The 20977-nt window shown below is 51.5% G+C and overlaps 1 protein-coding gene across 3 annotated transcripts; it reads right to left on the bottom strand.

The window, feature by feature from the left end:
• Window positions 1–8578: 8578 nt before the first annotated feature.
• Gfi1b (growth factor independent 1B transcriptional repressor) lies at window positions 8579–13639 on the bottom strand. Of its 3 annotated transcripts, none has more exons than XM_041675239.1 (6): window positions 13540–13639; window positions 13044–13181; window positions 12033–12304; window positions 11296–11433; window positions 9992–10157; window positions 8579–8757 (listed from the first exon to the last, which is right to left on the bottom strand). In XM_041675239.1, the coding sequence occupies exons 1-6, from the start codon at window positions 13637–13639 to the stop codon at window positions 8579–8581; spliced, it is 993 nt and encodes a 330-aa protein (XP_041531173.1). The 3 variants fall into 3 exon arrangements, with proteins under 3 accessions (XP_041531173.1, XP_041531172.1, XP_041531174.1); XM_041675238.1 differs by having other exon boundaries at window positions 9992–10256; XM_041675240.1 differs by lacking the exon at window positions 11296–11433.
• Window positions 13640–20977: the final 7338 nt, after the last annotated feature.

Genomic DNA, 20977 nt, shown 5'->3' on the forward strand with positions numbered 1-20977 from the left:
GAAGTGGGAGCCTGCAGATACAGACTGGTCCTGGCTTGGAGGGCTCAGCTCACCGCCTCTATTCCCAACAGGCAGGGAAACACAGTAGGAGCCTTCTCCCCGCCCCCTTTTTTCTTTCCCTTTTATTGCCTTTCTTGCCTTCTTTACTGTTTTTTATTTATGGAAGACAGGGTCTCATGCAGCCCAGGTGTTCACACTCCCTATGTAGTCTAGGATGGCATTGCATTCCTGCTCCTCCTACCTCTGCCTCCCAAGTGCTGGGAGCATCACCACGATGGGATCAAACTTAGGGCTTTGCAGCTGCTGAGCAAGCCCAGTGCCAACTGAGCTACGCCCCTCGGCCCGTCTCTCCTGTCTAAAACGAAAGAACACATCCTCTCTCTTCCCTGGATACCTCTCAACACTTGCTGCTGTAGAAACCATGGAAACCCCAGAAGAAAGTAGCGAAAAGGACATAAAAAAGTCACACTCGAAGCTAAGCCTGTGGCAACTGATATGTGCAACTCCCTCTGTAGATGGCTCACACGGCAGGGAGTCAGGTTGAATGTGGTTGTGCTGAGCTCTAGAGTGTCATCGCCCTCAAATGCCTTTTCCTTCAGGCCTCAAAGCACTAGAGGTGCCAGGGTGGGACATCTCCCGGGACCCTGCTTTCCCTTCCTCTGTCTCCTGCTCTCCTGGCCCTTGCCTTCCTTCCCACTCCTCCACTCTCACTCTGAAGCTCGGCGGCTTGATTTCCAGGCAGGGTTGAGCACATCAGGAGGTGGGCCTTCCTGGATTGTGACAAGTGCTGCACTGGACAGTCTAGAGGCCTTGCTAAGTGTAAAGCGAGTCCAACTCTTACCTCAGACCTTGGGTCAGAGAGAGAGGGTGGTGTGGGAAAGAATGGAGACATGGTCTCTTTATTCTGTGCTCCCAAGTACTTTTCTTCATGTGTTCTGGAGCATTGGAACCTTCTAGGGAACGGGATTTTTGCTCTAGAACCTGCACAAGAACACGGCAGTCCCGCTTGCCTGTTGAATGCTTGGGACAGGGTCCCCAGCCTGTGCCTGCCTGCAACTGATTCTCAGCTGGGGCTGCTGGTGGTGCAGTAGTCAGGGCCCCAAGCACCTTGGAGGTCTCTTTTTCCCTCCCAGATCTTGTTTTTGGGTCAAGTGGTTGGAAGTCTGTCTTTCTCTCCTGTTCCCCCCTTTTCCCGCGCTCTGGGCCACCATGCCCCTGATAACACTTGGAAGGCGCTATCGACTCAGGAGTGTCCTCCCACCCAGCCCACTGCCAGGCTCCATGCTGACAGTTGGCAGCCTGCACAGGCTGATAAACTTATCAGGCCAAACCTGAGCATGGCTGGGTCAGAACATGTCCTGCCTCAGATTTCCCTCCAGTTACCTTTCTGCAGTCACAGTCCCCGAGAACCCTGACCCTGCCTGGCTCCTAATGCTGTGTCCTGGAAAGAATCAAGTGTCCACTGTCCAATCCTCAATTCCTAAGCCAGTGTCCTGCTTTATTACCAGTTGCCAAAGATCCAGGGGTTCCCATGGATCTAAAATTACTAGGAATGATCAGGCATTGGACCCAAATGATGGAGTCTAGCATCTGCTCTAAGGCTACTTCTGAGGCTGGAGCAAGCCAGCCAGCACCACTAAGGCAGAAAGAAACCTGTCCCCAAGGAGCTGTCTGCCCATGTAACAGGAGGCTGGAGAGGCTGGCAGTTTGGAGAGAAGGGGCGGAAAGGCAAACCTCAAATTACTATAAACCTCAAATATAAAGCTCAAGTTATATTTGAACTGCGGGAGTCTTTTTTTAATGCCAACGATAATGTTATCATCATGCCTGTTGCAGGAAAACAGCGTGCTTGGGCATACACTCATCACACACACAGAAGAAAGACAAAAGCACACATGCACACCATCTCCCCTCAGGGGTGGCCCCTCTAGACACCCCTTCATCCTTCCTCCTCTGTGTGCATATAACAAACAGAATTTTATCATAAGACTTACGCTTTTTTCCCTAAAAAATTTGTTTATCTATTTTCTGGGTGTGGGTGCTTTGCCGGTATGTGTGTCTGTGCACTACGTGTGTGCCTAGTGCTCTCGGAGGCTCTGGAACTCAAGTTACAGATGGTCCTGAGCCACCATGTAGGCACCAAGAGTTAGACCTGGGTCCCCTGGACTAGCAACCAGTATTCTCAACCATTAACTCATCTCTCCAGTCTTGTATACTGATTTTTAAAAAGAATTATGCATATGTGTGTTTCTGCCACTGTAGGAGAAAGTACATGCAGGTGCCTGGCAGAGGTCAGAGGATCAGAATCCCTGGAGCTGGAGCTACAGGGCATTGGGAGCTGCTTAACATGGGTGCTGGGAACCAACCCCAGGCCCACTGAGAAAGCAGTACTCACTTTTAACTGCTGAGTCAACACTCCAGCCCATGCATCCTGATTGTAGACCCCCTCCCCACTTCACTTGAAATAACTTCCTCTGGGAAGGTGCTAATTTTGCAAATTTATTTTCCCTTCCATTCCTCAGGCATACACATGCCCTAAATCCAAGGTTCTCGGTAAACAGCAGGAGAATGGGTCACCAGGCTTTGCCAGCCCCAGAAGCCTGGACTAACAATACCTTGGTGGGTCTTCTTCAGGCTTGCCTTTGTAAATAGTCAGTGGGCCTGGGTGTCAGTGGAGAATTGGCTTTGGGGTCGCCATGGACACTCATCTCATATAAAATGACCTAGTATTTATTTGTGGCTTTATTTTGCTGTTTTTTTTTTTTTTTTTTTTTTTTTTTTTTGATTTTTCGAGACAGAGTTTCTCCGTAGCTTTTGGTTCCTGTCCTGGAACTAGCTCTGTAGACCAGGCTGGCCTCGAACTCACAGAGATCCGCCTGCCTCTGCCTCCCGAGTGCTGGGATTAAAGGCGTGCGCCACCACCACCCGGCTGCTGTTTGTTTTTTGAGATTAATGTCTTTCATAGTGGAGGCTGACTGTCCCTCTATGTAGCTTGAACTTCTGATCCTCCGGCCTCTGTCTCCTCAGAACTGGGATTATAGGCATCTGCTGTGGCCTGGTGTTTGCAAACCGGCCACACATGCGTACATACATACCTACACGCATCCTCATGTATACTCTAGGTTTTTCTTTTTTTCCAATTTCCCTCTCATGCTTTAAGCTGTTGCTTCATGACTTATAACCCCTAACACAGGGCAAGTGCCACATAAGTGACTGTTACACTGTATTGTTCAGGAGTAATGAGAAACAGTGGGAAAGGGGGGCCTACACAGAGGTCTCAGCAGTTGAAGGCACTGGCTGTTCTTACAGAAGACCCAGGTTCAGGTCCGCTGGCACATGGCAGGCTCACAACCATCTGTGGTTCTTGTTCTGGTCTCTGCAGGCACCTGCACACATGTGGGGCACATAAAGTCATGCAGACACATGCACATAAAATAGCAGTAAATAAATCTTTTTATTTTTTAATAATGAGAAAATGCATGGGCATGGTTGGTTCAGGCTCTTTATCCCCCATAAATTTCCTACCCTTGGTTGTCAGGCCCAGTGGTTGTGGGCACGGAGGGCTGTCAGACAAACAGCTGTGCTGCTTTGACAGACTGACATGCCATACTGCTCTGGTGCTTCCCAGGCGTCCGAACAACCTTTCCAGTGTCAGACCAACACTTACAAAGCACGCTTACCCGTTTCAGTGTACAGATGTGCTACCAGCCGTGTGGCCAGCTGGTTCTCGTGGGCACTGGGGATGCGCTTTCCTTTATTTTATTTTATTTGTCCTGGAACTCTCTTTGTAGCCCTGAACTCCCAGAGATCTGCCAGCCTCTGCCTCCTGAGTGCTGGGATTAAAGGCGTGCGGCCACCACCGCCCGGCATTCTTTTCTTTTTTAAGGACAGGATATACACGCACTCTGCACCCATTCATCTCTTAATTGCCTCCCTAGGAGTGGAAAAAGGGTCAAGGGGTGATCAGAGTTTGAAAACTTGTTTCTGGGGTCCCTGAGCTCGAATGTGAAGCCAAGCGGACCGGTGAGAGGGAGAGAAGAAGGTGCTCCCGCAGAGGGAGCTCCGTGGATGTGAGGAGGAAGATCTACTGTTCTTCTGGAGTGCGCAGGGCTGGAGGGCCCAGCGGAGCCGGATTCTCCCTCGCCCTGTCCCTGCCTCTCCTCTCTCCTGGGACACCCTCCACTGCCCACCTTAGTCACCTTCCCAAGCTCAGCTCTCTGGGGTGTCCCTCTTTCTCCTCTCTTCAGGCCCACAGAGAAGGGCCCTTTGTTTGTGTTTGCACCCAGAGGGCCAAGTTTCTTCCTCATTCTCAGACCGTCCCCTTTGGAGCTCCACCCATGCTCCTGAGAAGACCTCGAGTGGGTTCATTGGCAGAGTGGAGCAGGGGTCCAAATCCAAGGACTGGATCACCTATGAAAGCAGGGTCACCAAGAATAAGCTGGCCCAACTGGATGATGGGATGGACCACACCTGGGCTTGAGGGACCCTTGGGGGCTGTTCCTATCTTAAAGGTAGCACAGATTCCCATCTCTCCACTCTCAAATGCCCACCACCCAGCCCTGGCTTCCTGGCCTCCGTCTGTCCACCTCGTCTTCTCAGTCAGCCTGTTCTACCAGGGGTAGAGAGGGATTGGACCACTCACAGTAATCAGCTAACCTAAGGGACATTTCCATCCTTATCACTGATTTACATTGCAGCCGTGGGCCCGGCTTCACCCACAGAACCCAGGGGTGGGGATGCAGAGTCAGGCAGCCACCACCAAAGAGGCATTTTATATGACCCCCTTCTTCCTAATGTGGTCAATTTGTTTCAATATTAAAATATTAGTTTTTTAAAAAAGATTTCTTGTATTTTTGATTGTGTGTATGTGTGCATACGAATGCTGCTGGTACACCTGGAGGCCACAGGCTGGATTCCCCTGAAGGTGGGGTTACAGACAGTTTTGAGCTACCTGATGTGGGTGCTGGGAGTCACACTGGGGTCCCCTGCGAGAGGAGAGATAGCTCTTAACCGCTGAGCCATCTCGATAGGCCCAGAACATTTGTTTGGATATTCACCACTAAGTAGTTGACTGATTCTCTGTAGGGACTCACCAGCACCCCTCTGATATAGATCCCCTCCTTACCTATCCTGCCCTCCACAGAGGAGTTAGCCTGGCAATCCCACCCCCAGCTCCCATATGCTCCTACCACACTCCAGAGTTCACACAGTACATGGTCTATGAAAATGAAGATCTCAAGGCTGGGAGGGGGAAGGGCAGCTGAGGATTAAAGCTTGGAAAGCTGGATTCTGACCGGGCCGCTAACTGTCTGTGTGACCTTGAGTGAGAGCCACCACGTCTGGGTCTTTGGCAAACGGAAGTGACAGGTGATTTTCACAGAGCTGGGTGGTATCTCTTGGTTCACACAGTGGCGGGAATTTCTGGCCAGATAGGAAACTGGGAGGCACCAACAGGAGCAGAGGACAAGGGTCTTGCACTTCTCTCACTTCCAGCCAATGGGCAGTGCCCCCCCCCCCACACACACACAACCACCAAACCAGCCTCCCTCAGTGCGAGGTGTTACAGAGTCTGTAGCTAGCTGTGCTACCACCGGGCAGAACAATCACAGGTCAGTCTGTAAGGTACCTCTGGGCTTCTTCAGATTCTGGGCTGCTGCCTATGTGAAACCTGTCCTGCATAACCCCACTCCTCTCTGGGCACGGAGCCACGCCAGCCCAACCTGGGCCATAAAGCCTTCCCCGCCTGGGCTCTGGTACTTGTGCCCACATCCACTGTGGTCTACGATCTGAAACAGAGCGCCAGCCCACTCCCTACTCTGAGGCTATTGTGTTCCTTCCCCTTCTGCTAGTGGGGCACTCAATGGATGAGCAAAATGCTTGCCCCTGACCTCAGCCTCAGCCTCAGCCAATCTGGGGGAAGGTGTTCACCTGCTTTTCTGTCTCTGTTCTCCCACACCCCCCTCCTACACACACACACACACACACACACACACACTGCATACGTGACGGAAACCCTGATATTGTCTTGGTTTTGTTTAGCAAACAAGACGCATGCAAAGCAGGTCTGTGTGTGTTGCGGGAAGCGGGGGGGGGGGGGGGGGGGGGGGCTGAATGCATACAAGAGCATGGAGCATGTAGGCACAGAGTATCCCTTTACCCATCCCCTACCTTCACGCTTTATCTCCTTACCTGAGGGGCTGAGGGGTGCAGGATTCCCTCCTCACCCCCCCCCCACTCCCACACTAACTGTGGCTTTGGGCCAGTTTCTCTTGTTGTCTGGGCAGGAAGAGCCTCACATTCGTTGCCAGGGGGCCAAATACCCTAAACAAGTCCGTTTAAGAGGCCAAGGTTGGCCTGGGGTGAGAACTCAGAAAGTAAAGAGCTTGCTTTGCAAGTGTGAGGGCCTAGGTTTGATCTTCTGTACGCATAAAAATAGTCAGGGGTTGAGGTGCACACCTGTAATCCCAGTGCTGGGGAGGCAGAGACAGGAGGATGGCTGGGCTGGTTTGGGCCCTCCCACCTAGCTGAATCATTGAATCCTGTTCCTGTGAGAGGGACAGCCCTTGTGACGGTTTGAATGGGATCTCTCCCACAGCCGCAGGCATTTGAACACCAGGATCCCACTTGCTGGCATTTGTTTGGGAGATTTAGAAGGTGTGGCCTTGTTAAAGGAAACACGTCACTGAAGGCAGGGTTTGAGTTTAAAGATTTGTGTCATTTTGAGATCATTCTCTCTACTTCATGGTCGCTGTTCAAGATGTGAGCCCTCAGCTTCCTGCTCCGGCTGCCATGCCTGCTGCCTTCTGCCATGCTGTGACAGACTTATCCCTCTGAAACCATACAACCCCAATAAACCTTTCCTTCCACAAGTAGCCTTGGCCGTGCTGTGTAGCTCTGGTTGTCCTGGAACTTGCTCTGTAGACCAGGCTGGCTTTGAACTCACAAAGCTCCACCTGCCTCTGTCTCCTGAGTGCTGGGATTAAAGGTGTGCACCACTACTATAGGACCACAGTGTTTTATCATAGAAACAGAAAAGTAACAAATACAGCCCTCCAACTCTCGAGGCACACACACACACACACACACACACACACACACACACGTTTAAATTGTGTTTTGCAGAGGAGCCTTTTAAAGACAATGGAATCTTTGAGGGTTCTTTGTCTTGCTTTGTTTTGTTTTGGCTTTTGGTATTAGGAATTGAACCCAAAGCTTCACACATTCCAGTCAAGTGCTGTACCACCATTACAGCCAAGCCCCCATGGAATTTCTTTACTGAACACCCTCTCATCTCCAATAGGCAGGGCTCTCGGAGCTTCAGTGGTCTCGTCTGTAAAATGGGACAATATCACATGCCTTGTAGGGGTCATGTGGAGTGGAGAAAATGTGTGGAAACTCTTGTGTCTGTGCTTTCTACCAAGGGACTGTGAGCAGTTCCTGGGCTGTGGGCAAGAGACACAAGTAGTTTAGTGTTAGAGGAGAGAGCCTCTGGCTGGGATAGCCAAGGGGGGGGGGGACTCATGGAGAAGGTGACACTGGTGTGGCCTTATTGGAGGGGCAGGACTCTAAATAGGAATGCAGAGGGCTTGGTGGTGTTTGTGAGAACTGGGTCCTGTGCACTGTTTTCCTTGGGTAATTTCACAGAATCCTGCTAATATTGCCACCTGGACAGGACTGCCGTGATTACAAGCAAGCCAGGCGTTTCTCTCTGAACCAGAGAGGTTCAGAGGCCCCCCTGAAGTCACAGAGCTCGTCGGGCAGCAGCCCCAAGCTTCACTTAGTCACTCCTGTCAAGCTCCTCTTGCAACACTAAAGAGGTCTGTGCCCGTTCCTTATAGCTGCTGCAGGAGACTGATACTGTCTGTAGCAGCCCTAGCCCCACCCTCCCAGGCACCTGCCATGATGCTTCTCAGTTGGTCTGTTAGCTCCTTGTCTAGGCCCTAAAGTCTTCAGATATTCCAGGCCCCTAGTAGGCACTTTACAAATGGCCAGACCCATCTTTATTTTTATTTACATCAGTTGAGAGGAACAGGCTTCTGACACCAACTCCTCATTTCTCAGTCTTGTGGCTATGGAGCCTGACTCCCAGATGAATGTGGTGAGTGGGCTGGGGGGCAAGGGTGAGCAGACAGCACATCTGGCTAAAGCAGAGGGGTACCAACCTCCAGTTGGGGCAAGGGAAACTCTGACTATGACAGACAGGAAGAGAATCCTTAAAACTTCCAAGTCACCAGGCCCAGAGAAGCAGACGGGAGGGTTTCTCTGATGGTCCCAGCTTTTGTCTGGCTGTGCCATTGTGGGTTTGGCCACCAGGGTCTTGTAGCCTTCTGTGCTCCGGCAGGGGACAAGACCAGAGTACATCTGTGACTACAGTTCAGAAAGGCCCGAACTGACACCTTATAGCAGTCCAAGAAGGAGTGGGGCTTGCTTGAGGTCGCCCAGCAACTCCACAAATCTCAAAAGAAGCCTCCTGGGCAGTCTCCTGGACAGCACTGCTTCCGGGAGGATGGGGGACAAGGGTCAGAGTTGTGAGAGTGGCCTTCAGATGAGACACGCTGGAGCAGGCTGGCTGGCTGTCTCACTTGAGGTTGTGCTGGCTCTCACGGTGACGACGCAGGTCCACCTTGCGCTGGAAGCCCTTGGTGCACAGCTCACAGCTGAAGGGCTTGAAGCCTGTGTGCTTGCGGCTGTGGGTGATGAGGTTGGAGCTCTGGCTGAAGGCCTTCCCGCACACCTGACACTTGTGGGGCTTCTCACCTGGGAAAAGGGCAAACGACAGGGTGGGGTCAGGAGGCAGTGCCAGGCCTGCAGCCTCCACCCTGCAGACATTCATTCTCTATTATATCTCTTTTATGGCCAACCTTAGAGAATGGTGGAAAATAGCCAGGCGGTGGTGGCATACACCTTGTTCCCAGCACTTGTGAGGAAGAGGCAAGTGGATCTCTGAATTCAAGGCCAGCCTGGTCTAGAGAGGGAGTTTCAGGGCAGCCAGGGCTACACAGAGAAACCCTGTCTCCAAAGAAAACAAGAAAGAAAGAAAGAAAGAAAGAAAGAAAGAAAGAGAGGGGGAGGGAGGGAGGGAGGAAGGAAGGAAGGAAGGAAGGAAGGAAAGAAGTAAAGTAGAGAGTTACAATAGATACACCCCTGACCAGGTGTGCTGGTGCACAACTCTAACCTCAGCACCCTGGAAATAGAGGCAGGGGAATTTTGAGGTTGAGGGTGAGGTCAGCCTCAGCTTCCTATTAACTTCAAGGCTAGCCTGGGGCTATGTGAGAATTTGTCTCAATAAGAAAACAAGCAAATAAAATTACCTGATAATCAATTGTCAACTTGATGGGACTTAGAATTACCTAGGAGACACTCCTGGGAGTGTCTGTGAAGAATTTTCTAGATTGGGTTGACCGAAGGTCCACCCTAAATGAGGCTGGCACTGGTCCATAGGTTGGGGTCCTGGACCGACTGGCAGAAAGCAAGCTGAACACCAGCCTTCCTCACTCTCTTTCCTGACTGTGGAGGTAATGTGACCTCATGCTTTTGCTACCGTGTCTTCCTACCGCCACAGAGTGTACCCTCAAACCGTGAGACAAAATAACCCTTCTCGCAAATCGCTCCTAACACGCATCCTGGTCACATAACACAAAAAGTAATTGATGCTGTCTCTCTCTGGAGTCTAAGCTGGTCCAAGCTGCCGCAGACCGTCCTTGTTCCTCAACAGATCCCCATGCAGGGGCTGGCCCAAACAAGCACTGGGTTATAACGGAGACAGGAGACAGCGTGACAGAGCGAGCAGCTGTGTGAGTGAGTGGATGAAAATCCACATTCTGTCCGCATTCTGCTGCAGGTCCATGCTGACTTGGCTACCTCTCTAGTGTTTCTTTACATTGAGTGATTGTCCAGCCCTTCAAGGCCCCATCAAGTGGGCCTCTTGGCAAATGATGCTATACCCAGAGTCCAGGGAGGAGATCCTATGGCTTGGTTTGGGGGCACTCACCTGTGTGGATGTAGGTGTGTTTCTTCATGTCCGACTTCTGGTGGAAGCGCTTCCCACAGAACTGGCAGGGGTAGGGTCGCGTGTCCGAGTGGATGAGCAGGTGGGTAGACAGAGTGGACGAGCGCTTGAAGGCTTTGCCACACATCCGGCACTCGAAGCTACGCTCCTGCCGGAGGAAACGAGGCCCTGGGGGGTCAGGTGCAGGTGGGGCCTCGAGGCCCGGGACAGCCAAGCTGGGCGCAGGACTGGACCCGGCAGGGACGCCCTGAGAAAGAGGACACTCCGTTGGGGTGGCCTCAAGGGCAGGGTCTAGAGGAGCCTGTTTCTGCTTCCCCGGCTTGGGCTGAAGCTGGGGCCTGACTGGCTTCTTCTGAGATAGTTCCTCGTGCCTTTCACGGTATACTTCTCAAAGTGAGCCTCATGGTGTGTTAGCTGACTGACAGATGAAACCACTCATCTAAATATTTCAGGATTTCACCAGTAACCCAGAAAGAGTTCATCTTGGCTGGGACAGTGACGTGCTGAGTCAGTTTAGTTAAGACAGGCTCTCCTGTAGCCCAGCTTGACCTTGAACTTGCTTTGTATGTAATGATGACCTTGACCTTCTGGTCCTCCTGCCTCCACCTCCTGAGTTGCTGTTCTGTACACAACCATTCCTGGTTCATTTGGTGTCGGACCTCCTGTATGCTAGACACCCCTTCCAGCCTAGCAGCCCTATGATTTGGGGTGAGCCAATTAGCTTGGTGTTGGTAGATTTCTTCATTTGTGGGTATTGGGGCAGTTCTAGCAGTAGCCTGGATGGGCTGTGGGAGGTTGGGAAGTTCAAGACAGGGCTAGCTCCCAGTTTGTTGCTGAGGGATAGAAGCTCCTGGGGTCATTTCCCACCATTACCATCTACCCAGGCACTAGTAATCCACTTCCATCTGGCTTATATAACCTCCCTGGAATCGGGTAGAGAGCTGGAGAGATACATTTTCCACTCTGGAAAGGGGTGTGTCCCAAGGTTGGATCCCAACTGACAGAGATAAGTGGGGTAAGCTATGCATTTAAACCTAACTCTAACATTCTGAGAATTGAGGATGCCTTCAGGGCCACCCAGCACATAGGATGCTTTCCTGGTCTCACAGACATACTCTAGGCCCCCATCCCCACATCCCTAGAGCTTCTTCTGACCAGATGTGAAACCAGTTCAGCCCATCAGAGACCCAGGATGTTAGAAGATTCAGACTCAGGAACGCAAGTAGTGAGTTGTCCCTCACTTCCCGCCCAATTTGTGTCACCTTCAGCCTTTTCCAGCTGCTCACCTGGGAATGGACATGCGTGTGCTGCTCTAAGCTCACAGCGTGGCCAAAGGTTTTGCCACAGATGTCACAGGCAAAGGGCCGGGTTCCACTGTGAGAGCGGCGGACGTGCACTTCTAGCCCATGAGGGGTAGAGAAGACCTAGGACAGAGCGGAGGGTCAGGCCCCTGGAAGGAGGCAGGCCACGGGCCCAGCTCCTGAGCAGGATGGAGCAGGAAAGGGAACTGCATTGGCTGTAGTGGCATTTCATTTGTATTTTAGTAAATAAAGCTTGCCTGAAGATCAGAGAGCAAAACATCCCCAGTGATCAGCCTTGCAGACCAGGCAGTGGTAACACACACCCTTAATCCCAGTAGCACACTAGTTGTCATAGAAACTGGGCAGTGCATGCCTTTAATCCCAGTGGTGCATGCCTTTAATCCCAGCCCTAGAGATGATTATAAGGCAGAAGGAGACATCTCTCAGTCTCATTCTGAGATTCTTGGAGGTGGGATTGCTATTTCGGACTGAGTTAAACAGTGGCTGGCTGTTTTGCTTTTCTGACCTTCAGGTTGCACCCCAAGTTCTTTCTGTGAGTTTTTATTAATTATGCATCAATTGGTGGTCCTGCTGTTCTTCTGTTGTGTGTCCCAGGGAGTCTTCTTACCTCTCTGTGACAGTCCCCTGTCTATACAGCGGAAGCTGTAGGAGGGCTCCAGAAGGCCCCTCCAGCCCTCACGCCACTCCCACCCGTCACTCACCTTGTTGCACTTGACACAGTGGTAAGTGTCCATGCCTGGAGAGTAGCGGAGGCTGAAGTCCAAGGGGGACTCGGTGCTGGGCACGAGGGGGCTGCCATAGAGCCTCACGGAGCGCTCCAGAAAAGCCGACTGCATGGTAGAAGGGGTCTGTTGGTAGCTGTGGTTGTAGGAGGAGGCCAGGGTATCCCAAGAGAAGCTGGGCTTGTAGAAAGGGGGTGACTCAGAGACTGGCGACTCTCCATCCTGGGGTTGGGATGTCACCAGTGGTCCCTCTGTGTAAAGACACACATGTGGGTGATTTATTGTAGGGATTTACATTTAACTTTCTATTTATCTAAGTGTGCACCATGTGTGTTGGTGCCCTCAGAGGCTAGAAGAGGGTGCAGGGCACTCTAACTGGAGCTGCAGGCAGCCATAAGCAGCCTTGTGATGCTTGGGTCCTGGAAGGGCAGCAGGCGTTCCTAACTGCCATGCCATGTCTCTGACCACCAGGTGACTAATTGTTTGTTTATAGACAGGGTCTCTCTGCGTAGCCTTGGGTGTCCTAGAACTCTCTATGTAGACCAGTCTGGCCTTCAACTTACAAAGATCAGCCTGCCTCTTGCCTCCCGAGTGCTGCTGGGATCCAAGGTGTGCGCCACCACCACTTGGTTCAGGCAATTAATTTTGAAATAAGGTGGCCCAGTGCTCCATCTGCCCTGGTGACCTCCCGTTGCGGGTTCCAGTGTGCACCCCCAATATGCACCGTTGCTGTAAGTCTTCACTGCAGTTTCAGCCCCTGCACCCTAGGCCACCACCCTATAGACCTCTGCCTCGCACCCACAGCTCAAATGCCCTCATCTGGAGCAAGTGTCTGACTGGAAGTGTACAGCAGAAGCAAAGAGCCCAGGCGGCATCCAGTGACCTCTCTGGCCCTCCCCAGCTTCATGACCGCAAGAAGTGCTACCACAGAGGCCAATTTCTTTCCTCTCTGGCACTCACAGGAGGCAGTGGGGACCCCCAGCTGGGTACCTGGGGCTGAGGCCATCTTGGGCAGGCTCTGGTCCAGCAGCATCTCCCGCTCCTGTTTGACTGCGTTCCAGTCCAGGGTCTGACTTGGGAGTAGTGTGCCCAGGACAGGGCTGCTACTCAGGATATGCTCTTTCACCACTGTGGGGAAACAAGACCCAAGAGTCACCACTTATAGTTCCGGAATGTCTGCAGGAGCAAGAGGCACCATGTTTCCAGAGAGAGGAAGAGCAGGGGCACACACCTACTGCTGCTCACACCAGATCCTCCGCCCGGCATGGGGAGAGGTAAGGAAACCCAGAGCACCTGACCTCAGATCTCAGTTGGATTCACGTGTCCCTAACTGGCTCCAAGCTTGATGCTCCCAGAACCCAAATGCTAGAGGAGATGAGCATTTCATCCACTCAGTCAGTCAGTCAGTCAGTCAAGCAGCAGCAGCAGCATCCAGACAGAGAGCCAAGTGGGCACCGGGTGGGATCTAGCCTGAGCTCAGACTCACCAGGAATTACAACAGGAGGCCAGACCAGGTCATCGTCCTGGGCACGGGGCTGGTGGTAGGTGTGCGCCTTCTTACTCTTCACTAGAAAGGACCGTGGCATTTTTCAGAGTATGGGCCACACCTGCAAGGAGGAAGAGGGTGGAAGTGGCCAAGAGTGACCAGCACCATTCCTTTGGATTTTGGAGTCTCCTCCAGATATCAAAGATACCCTACCCTGCCCTGGGTTGTATAATTTCCCCAAAAGTTCACATCCCCCTGGCACCCGTGAATGCCACATCAAGTTAAGATGTGACTGGAGATAGGCCTTGCACCCAAAATGACCAATGACCCTATAAGAAGAGGGAAACCCGGGTGCAGGGAGAACTGCTTGTGTATCGGAAACAGGATTGAGGGATGCTAAGGACGACTGACTGCTTCCAAGAGCTGGGAGAGACCCAAGAAGTGGCTTTCTTGGAACTTACAGAAGGAACCAAACTTACTGATACTTTGACTTTGATCATCTGGCCTCCCCAGAACTGTGAATTAGTCACAGGCAAAATATACTCATGCTTAGCAATTAGAGTCAGCCTGGACTGTACAGGGAAGCAGAAGAGAGGATGGAGCTGGGGTCTCTGAAGCAGACACACTGGACTCCAGTTCTAGAAGTTATACTCGCAGGGCTGGGGGTGCAGCTCAGTTGGTAGAATGCATGCACGAAGCAATGGTTTCAACCCCTGCATAAAACCAGGTATGATGGTGCATGCTTATAATCCCAGCTTTGGGGAAGTGGAGGCAGGAGGATCAGTAGTTCAAAGTCACCCTCAGCTATAAAGCGAGCTCAGAGCCAGCCCGGGTTATAGGAAGCCCTGTCTAAAACAAACAAGAAGAGCTGTTCTTGAGTTGCAGTTGGACACACTTTGAGAGATCACACATTCTGAGCTTAGATTTTTACATGAAAAGGCTCATAGAGAAGCCAGGTGTGGTAGTGCATGCCTTTAGTCTCGGCACTCAGGAGGCCGAGGTAGTTGGAGCTCCCCAAGTTCAAAACCAGTCTGGTCTATAGAGTGGTTGCAGACCAGCCAAGACCACATAGTGAGACCCTGTCTCAAAAACAACCCCCCTACATTCCCCACCTAAAGAAACTCATAGGGAGAAACCCTCAGTTTGCCTGTTGTTCAATTCGTCTACTTCTCTGGGCTAATTTCCTTTACTTAAGATGTGCTATCCAGCTGGAATGCTGGTGAGGACCCCAGGTTTTCAGTCCTGCTTTTGGCAGGGGTTGAGGAGGGAATACTTACAGAGGAACTTAGAGCAACTGAGACAAGGGGAACCTTAACTGTAAACCTTTATTGCCCGGCAGGCTGAGAGCGGCTGTGGTCACACCTTCAGCCTATATTCTACTCTCCAGAAAGGGAGGGGATTTCTGTCTGTGAATCATGGGAAAAGGCCTAAGGCGATCCATCTGCTACACCTGGAGGTTTGCTGTTTTCTCACAGGTGGAGATAAAGAGGTGAGTGTCCATCAATTCAAGCACTGGGTATCATCACTTAACTTCCTAGTCGGGTTAACTTCCTAGTCGGGTTTAGGGGAGAGTTTGAGGATCAAATGAGCCAAAGGACTGGCTCAGGTCAGAAGCTCCTGCTGGGTCCTTTATGGTCGCCCTCCCACAGATGACCTGTATCTCTGCCCTAGCCTGTGCGGTGCTTTCACAGCCCTGGGAGACAGAGAGCCCCCTTCGGAGTCCTCCATCTTCCCTGTACTCCAGACTGTTCAAGCTGAAAATCAAGAGCCTGGGAGGAGTCCCACCCCCACTCAGGACCAGCCACCCACTGAAGGCTGCATCTGTGATACGCCCAGCAATGGCGGGAAAAGGATTTGGCCCGCGACTGAACAACAGTGCAAGCTAGGCGATAAGACCTCAGCTCAGACCGGGGTGGGAGGCAAGATTAGGAAGGACAGCTTGGAGCTTAGTCTCAAGTTACTCCTGTCCCAGGGGGTGAACCTCAAGTCTGCTTCCCCCTGGCCTAGAGCCCCGCTGGGGAGTATCAGTGGTTGGTAGCCAGGCAGGTCCAGCCTTCTTTGCTGTGGCCCCTGTATGCAGATCAGCTAATAGGGGGAACTAATTCAATGCCAGGCATTGCTGGGAGCAAGAAAAGGCCTTGAGTGTGCAAGGTGCACTGGCAGGCACCTAGGCTGAGTCATCACGTGGCATCTCCACTCACTGAGCAGGAGTTGAAGGGGCCAGGAAGGAAGCTTGGCTCAGCCCAGCAGGTGTACTCTAAGGATGAACCAGAGAGCTGGCACAAGTTCAAGGCCCTCCATTCTCTGAACTCTAAAACGAAGGATGGGACTTAGACTCTTGGGTCCCTTCCACTGAGAGATTCTCAGGTCTCTAAACAAAGGATTTGGAGGGGCAGCTGCTCTTTCTGGTACACACATCAGCCACGACCTTATCTTCCAGGGACAGCCTTCCTCCCCTGCCCCCTTCCCCTCCTGGGTTCTCCTTTCCTCCCCCTTCTGAATCTTTCCAGCTCTTCACTTGAGGGGCTCTAAACCCTGAAAGGATGAAGGCGGGTGGGAAGTGTTGGAAGGGCTAGGTTCTCCTCCATCTTTGTTCTGGGAAGACCTCGAGAGCCACGATCTATCAAAAGCTGACCCATTTTTTTTTTTACATACATTATTTTCTTAGGAAATCAACTAAAACCAAGATGCGCCCTAAAGTAGTCAAGATAGGGCAAAGGGAAAAAGAGTTGACGGTAACCAGGGTCTGCCTTTGCCTGCCTAAGCACCTTCAGTGAAGCCCTATTCCATCCGTCTCTCACAGAAGAGAAGCTGCCTTCGAGCCTACTCCAGGCAGAACAAGGCCAGGCAGAACAGCAAGGAGACAGCAGGTACTCAGTGTGGTCTGTGTGCCACAGGTTGTACCAGGCCTTTCATGCCAGGTCCTCACTGAGACACACAGCTGCTGCACCAAGGAGGAAAAGAAGCCATGGTCTCAGCCCCGCTCCGTGTCACTGGCAAGAGGGAAGGAGGAAGTGTCCTCAGATGGCAGGTGGGGAATCTCAAGACTTAGAGAGGATGTTGGCTTCTCCAAGGTCAGGGCAGAGCCAAACCTAGGGCTACTGTCCTGTTTGGATTTGACTCCCGGCCCACCGTCCTCCCCCCCAATACCATCTGCGCCCCTCACAATAGTCACTGATATAGACTACAGCACCAAAAGAAAGTGGGAGCTAGAACAAAAAGTCACATAACTCTGACCCCCCAAAAAACCCCACTCGGGGTCCAGACCAGCTTCAGATGGAAGACAGGTAAGAACAGACCTCCTTAAAGCTAGTTTTGCTTGTGGACCAGAGTTAAGGGTGACCCGAGGTAAACCGACCAAAAGCCAGGGCAACACAGGACCATGACCTCCAGCATCCTAAGCACTTACTGGGTGCCTTATGCTCACTTGGCAAGCAAGAGGTCCTGTTTTTTTTTGGGGGGGGGGTTCCTCCCACTGGGTTGCCCTAGCCCTTAAATAATGCCTTCCAGGGCATTCTCTCCCCTAACCTGGCAAACGGACATACAGCACTTAGCCAGACCCCCAAGCCTACAGTGGGAGCCAAATGTACCCAGAGAATTTCCTTCTCACCCTTGTTAAGTGAGTTTAAAAAAGAAAGAAAGAAAACAGGAACCGATTACCTATGGTGTAGTTAATTAACAACCACTCGGTTTTGATTCACATACACCATTCTAAGAGCGAGCTCAGGGCAGAGATTGTGAAAGACACTCGGATTTCTTCATAAAACAGAGGCGATGATGGTATCTGGTGTCCGGAAAGAGGCCCCTGTTAGCATGCTTCATAAAGCTTCTACCCCAGACTCTAGGGCAGCGGGTCCATTGACCCTGAGTCAGAACCTTAGCTGGGGCTGCCTCAAGGGACACAACACCCTACACTCCCAGGTTTGGGGTATAGTGGGCTCGTGGGGATTTGATTGTCCTGACCTATGACACCTTGTACAGCCGGTGGGGACGAGTCTGATTCTGTGACCGCGTGAGCCGCTAACCTGGGTTTGGTTTTCCTATCTCTCAGAAGAGACGGTTGGGCTAAGAGATTTCTAAACTTCCCCTTTACTCTAAAAATCCCACGTACAATCTGTCGGCCTTTAGCTAGGGACTGAGCTACCTTGCCTGAGACACTGGCCACTTGGGTTCCCTTTTCAGGAGGGTTGGGCAAGACTGAGTTGATTCTCAGGGTCAGCTACAGGGGACCCTTTGGACTTCCTTATGTATAAGGGCAGAAGGGAAGGAGGGAACAAACAAACAGAGCCATCTCCCAGAGTCATGGACCAGGAGCCTGGATCACCTTAGGGAGCCTAAAGCCAGTGAGTTACTGTGCAATCCCCAACACCACCAAATAAACACATAAAGTGAGCAAGTGACTTCCAGCCATGCACTGAACACAGAGTTCAGACACTGCATCCACACTGATAGCAACTCCATCGGCAAGAGCTGACAGGTGCAGGTTCCATCCAGGCAGGATGGATCAGCAAGGTGCAGCCAGGCCAAAGCACGCAGTACGATTCGGTCTACCAACCGAAGGAAACTCTGGCGTGCATGGCATGACGAATCCTGAGAACGTGGGAGGCAAGATAAGCCAGCCACAGAAGGACAAGTGTTATATAGTTTGCTCAGAATAGGCAAATTCGCCGAGACTGGAGTAGATTTGAGGTTAGCAGGGGGAATAGTTATTGGTTAATAGGTATGGAGTTTCAGTTTTACAAAAGGAATGGGATGGATGCTGGGGCTGGTTTACAAGGTGAATCCACTTGACAGCTAAGGAAAAGTTCATAAGAAGAGCGAGGCACAGGAGCAAGCCCTTAATGTCCTGGATACTTGGGAGGGAGTCAGGAGGATTGTGTGAGCCTGGGAGTGCCAGGCCAGCCTGGGCAAACATGGGAGACACTGTCTCCAGGAGAAGCAAGTGGGTCAGTGAGACGTCTCGGTGGGTAAAGCACTTGCCATGGAAGGCCGATGACCTGCATTCAATCCCTAGAACCCATGTGGTAGAAAGAAAGAATGGGACAGGTGGTGGTGGTGCACGCCTTTAATCCTAGCAGAGATGGGCAGATCTCTGTGAGTTCAAGGTGAGCCTGGTTTACAGAGGGAGTTCAAGACAGGCCTCAAAGCTCCAGAGAAACCATGTTTCAAAAAACAAACAAACAAAAAAAAGAGAGAGAGAATGCGTTCCATAAAGTTGTTCTCTGACCTCCACATGTGCGCTGTGGTATGGGCGCCCCATATCTCTCTAACACTCAAACAAACACTAATAATAATAGTAATAATAATAGTAATAATAATTTTTTTGCTGTTCTTTTGAGACAGGGTCTCCCTACGTGGCTCTGGCAGTTCTGAACTCTCTTGTATACCAGGCTGGCCTTGAACTCACAGAGATCTACCTGCCTACGCCTCCCAAGTGCTAGGATTAAAGGCATGTGCCACCGTGCCTAGTTAATGATAATAATTTTAAGCTAATAAAAGAAAGGAAAAATAAAAGGAAAAGAGTTTGGGATGTAGCTCAGAGTGTGGGGAAGTGGAGGCAGGATCAGAAGCTTAGGGTTTTTGTTTTTTTTTTTTAACTACACAGCAAACAAAGAAAGAAGAAGGGGCAGGGGACCTGGGAGTGTACTTCTGTGACAGACCCTGTATTCCACGCGTGGGAGCACCACACAAATCAAAACCAAAGATGGTCAATTTCATGTACATATATTACCACAATGGAAACAGAATCGAGCAAATGCAACATTATCTGCACCAAGAGTGGAGCCGTGTCTGCGGCTGGGATTGCCATGGGAAAGGAGTCAAAACAAACACCTCCAGACTGAGGAGCCTTCTGCTATTTCTGCCAGGGAGCCAATGTTGTGTCCCAGGGAAGGGAGACCTCGAGCTAGCTGGTCCCAGAACCTCTAGTGGGACCCTCACCGCGCCCCCTTTCCTGAAGCGTTGGGAATGGTGAACACCACTGGAGTGATTCCATCAGTCAAACCTGAATGATGCAGAACTGCCCGACTCCCCCCCCCCCACACACACACATATTGACCCCTTAATTGAAATGTTACACCTCTCCTGAGGGAGGACGAGCCAGTCACCACTTTGCAGGGCTTGGGAGGACACAGGAGGATGGAAAGGCACAGTTCTGCCAGCACCCAGTGGCTCCCATACCCACAGCCAGAGATGATTGGAGCTTTCTCCTAGTGGTCTCCTAAAGATGCTGGCTTTCTCAAGACCCAGCCAATAGCATCTAGGAGGCATCTCTGCAATGAACCCTATTTCCTAAGAAGTCCAAGAAGGCAAGCTTGCCTTTTTCTCTAAAAATAGGTAGACAGAGCCGTGCATGCTCAAAGAGAGCCCGGAGCCCCTGACAGTGCTTCCCACCCACAATCCTGTTGTTCCCGGAGGCTGGGGCAGGCTCAACTTGTCGCCTTCCTTCGGTGGGTTCCAAAGGAGAGGGCATTTGGGTCCTCAGTGATTCCAGGAACTTTTGAGAAGGTCATCAAGGGCTGTGGGAGAGTGGGCTACAAATTACTTCTCAGTTCCCGGCACAGGGCAGCTCTGCCCGCAGGGAGACGCTAATTTGGGCACCTCTGACTGTGTTGCATTCTGCCCACAGCCCTAGAAGAACTGTGTGTGTGTGTGTGTGTGTGTGTGTGTGTGTGTGAGAGAGAGAGAGAGAGAGAGAGAGAGAGAGAGAGAGAGAGAATGATGATGATTCAGGGTGAAGCCCAGCTGCCTACAATGAGGAAGGCATGATCCCTCCACTGGCATGGGTCATCCCATCCCAGACTGGCCCATGCTCCTTCCTCCTCCTCTCCCCTGGTGACGGGCAGAGCATCTAGCTAGACAAGAGACTACCACAGTATTCCCCCTTTGACTGTAAAGAGAAGTAGCCAGTCTGCCTTGGGATCCCAGGGCAGGAACTTTTCAGAAGAGTTTGGGCCACCACAGGGTCTGGCAGCACTCACCTGCAAGGAGCTGTCCCTTTTGTGAGTTCTGCCTGAGGAGCCGGGAACCTCCGCACGCACGGTCCCTGGGGACTGCTCTCAGCTCGGTCAACTTTATGAGTCTCTGCACAAACAGACACTTCTCCTTTTCGCCTCTCTCTTTTTTTTTCCTCTTCTGTTCCCCTCCCTGATTTTCAATCTGATTATTTGTGTCAAAATCTGGCGGCTGCAGCGTCAGCCAATGGGGCGAGCGAGAGCAGGCACATTTGCTTATCAAAACCTCACAGGAGCTTCTAGCCCACTGGAAATTTCTCCAGAAACTTTGAGGAGCATTTGGGTGAAAAAGAGTGGATAACTTATTAAAATTTAAAGCATAAAGCATTCACATATAGTCCCTGAATTTGGGGGTCTGGGGGGGGCATCACTTTCTTTAGGTTTTGTTTCTCTCCCTTTCTTCCTTCATTCTCTCTTCCCTTTTT

The sequence above is a fragment of the Microtus oregoni genome, unplaced genomic scaffold (genome assembly GCF_018167655.1).
Source record: "Microtus oregoni isolate MIOR12 unplaced genomic scaffold, Mior012 000025F_ref0000491, whole genome shotgun sequence".
Taxonomy (NCBI): domain Eukaryota; kingdom Metazoa; phylum Chordata; class Mammalia; order Rodentia; family Cricetidae; genus Microtus; species Microtus oregoni.

What these genes read in the sequence shown, in the direction of transcription:
- Gfi1b (XM_041675238.1), bottom strand. Translation starts at nt 13,639, where the DNA reads ATGCCACGGTCCTTTCTAGTGAAGAGTAAGAAGGCGCACACCTACCAC. An exon ending in CAAGATGGCCTCAGCCCCAG is followed by an intron (nt 12,305 to 13,043) that starts GTACCCAGCTGG and finishes GTCTTTACACAG; the next exon opens with AGGGACCACTGGTGACATCC. An exon ending in ACACGCATGTCCATTCCCAG is followed by an intron (nt 10,257 to 11,295) that starts GTGAGCAGCTGG and finishes CCTCTTTCTCAG; the next exon opens with GGCGTCCCTGCCGGGTCCAG.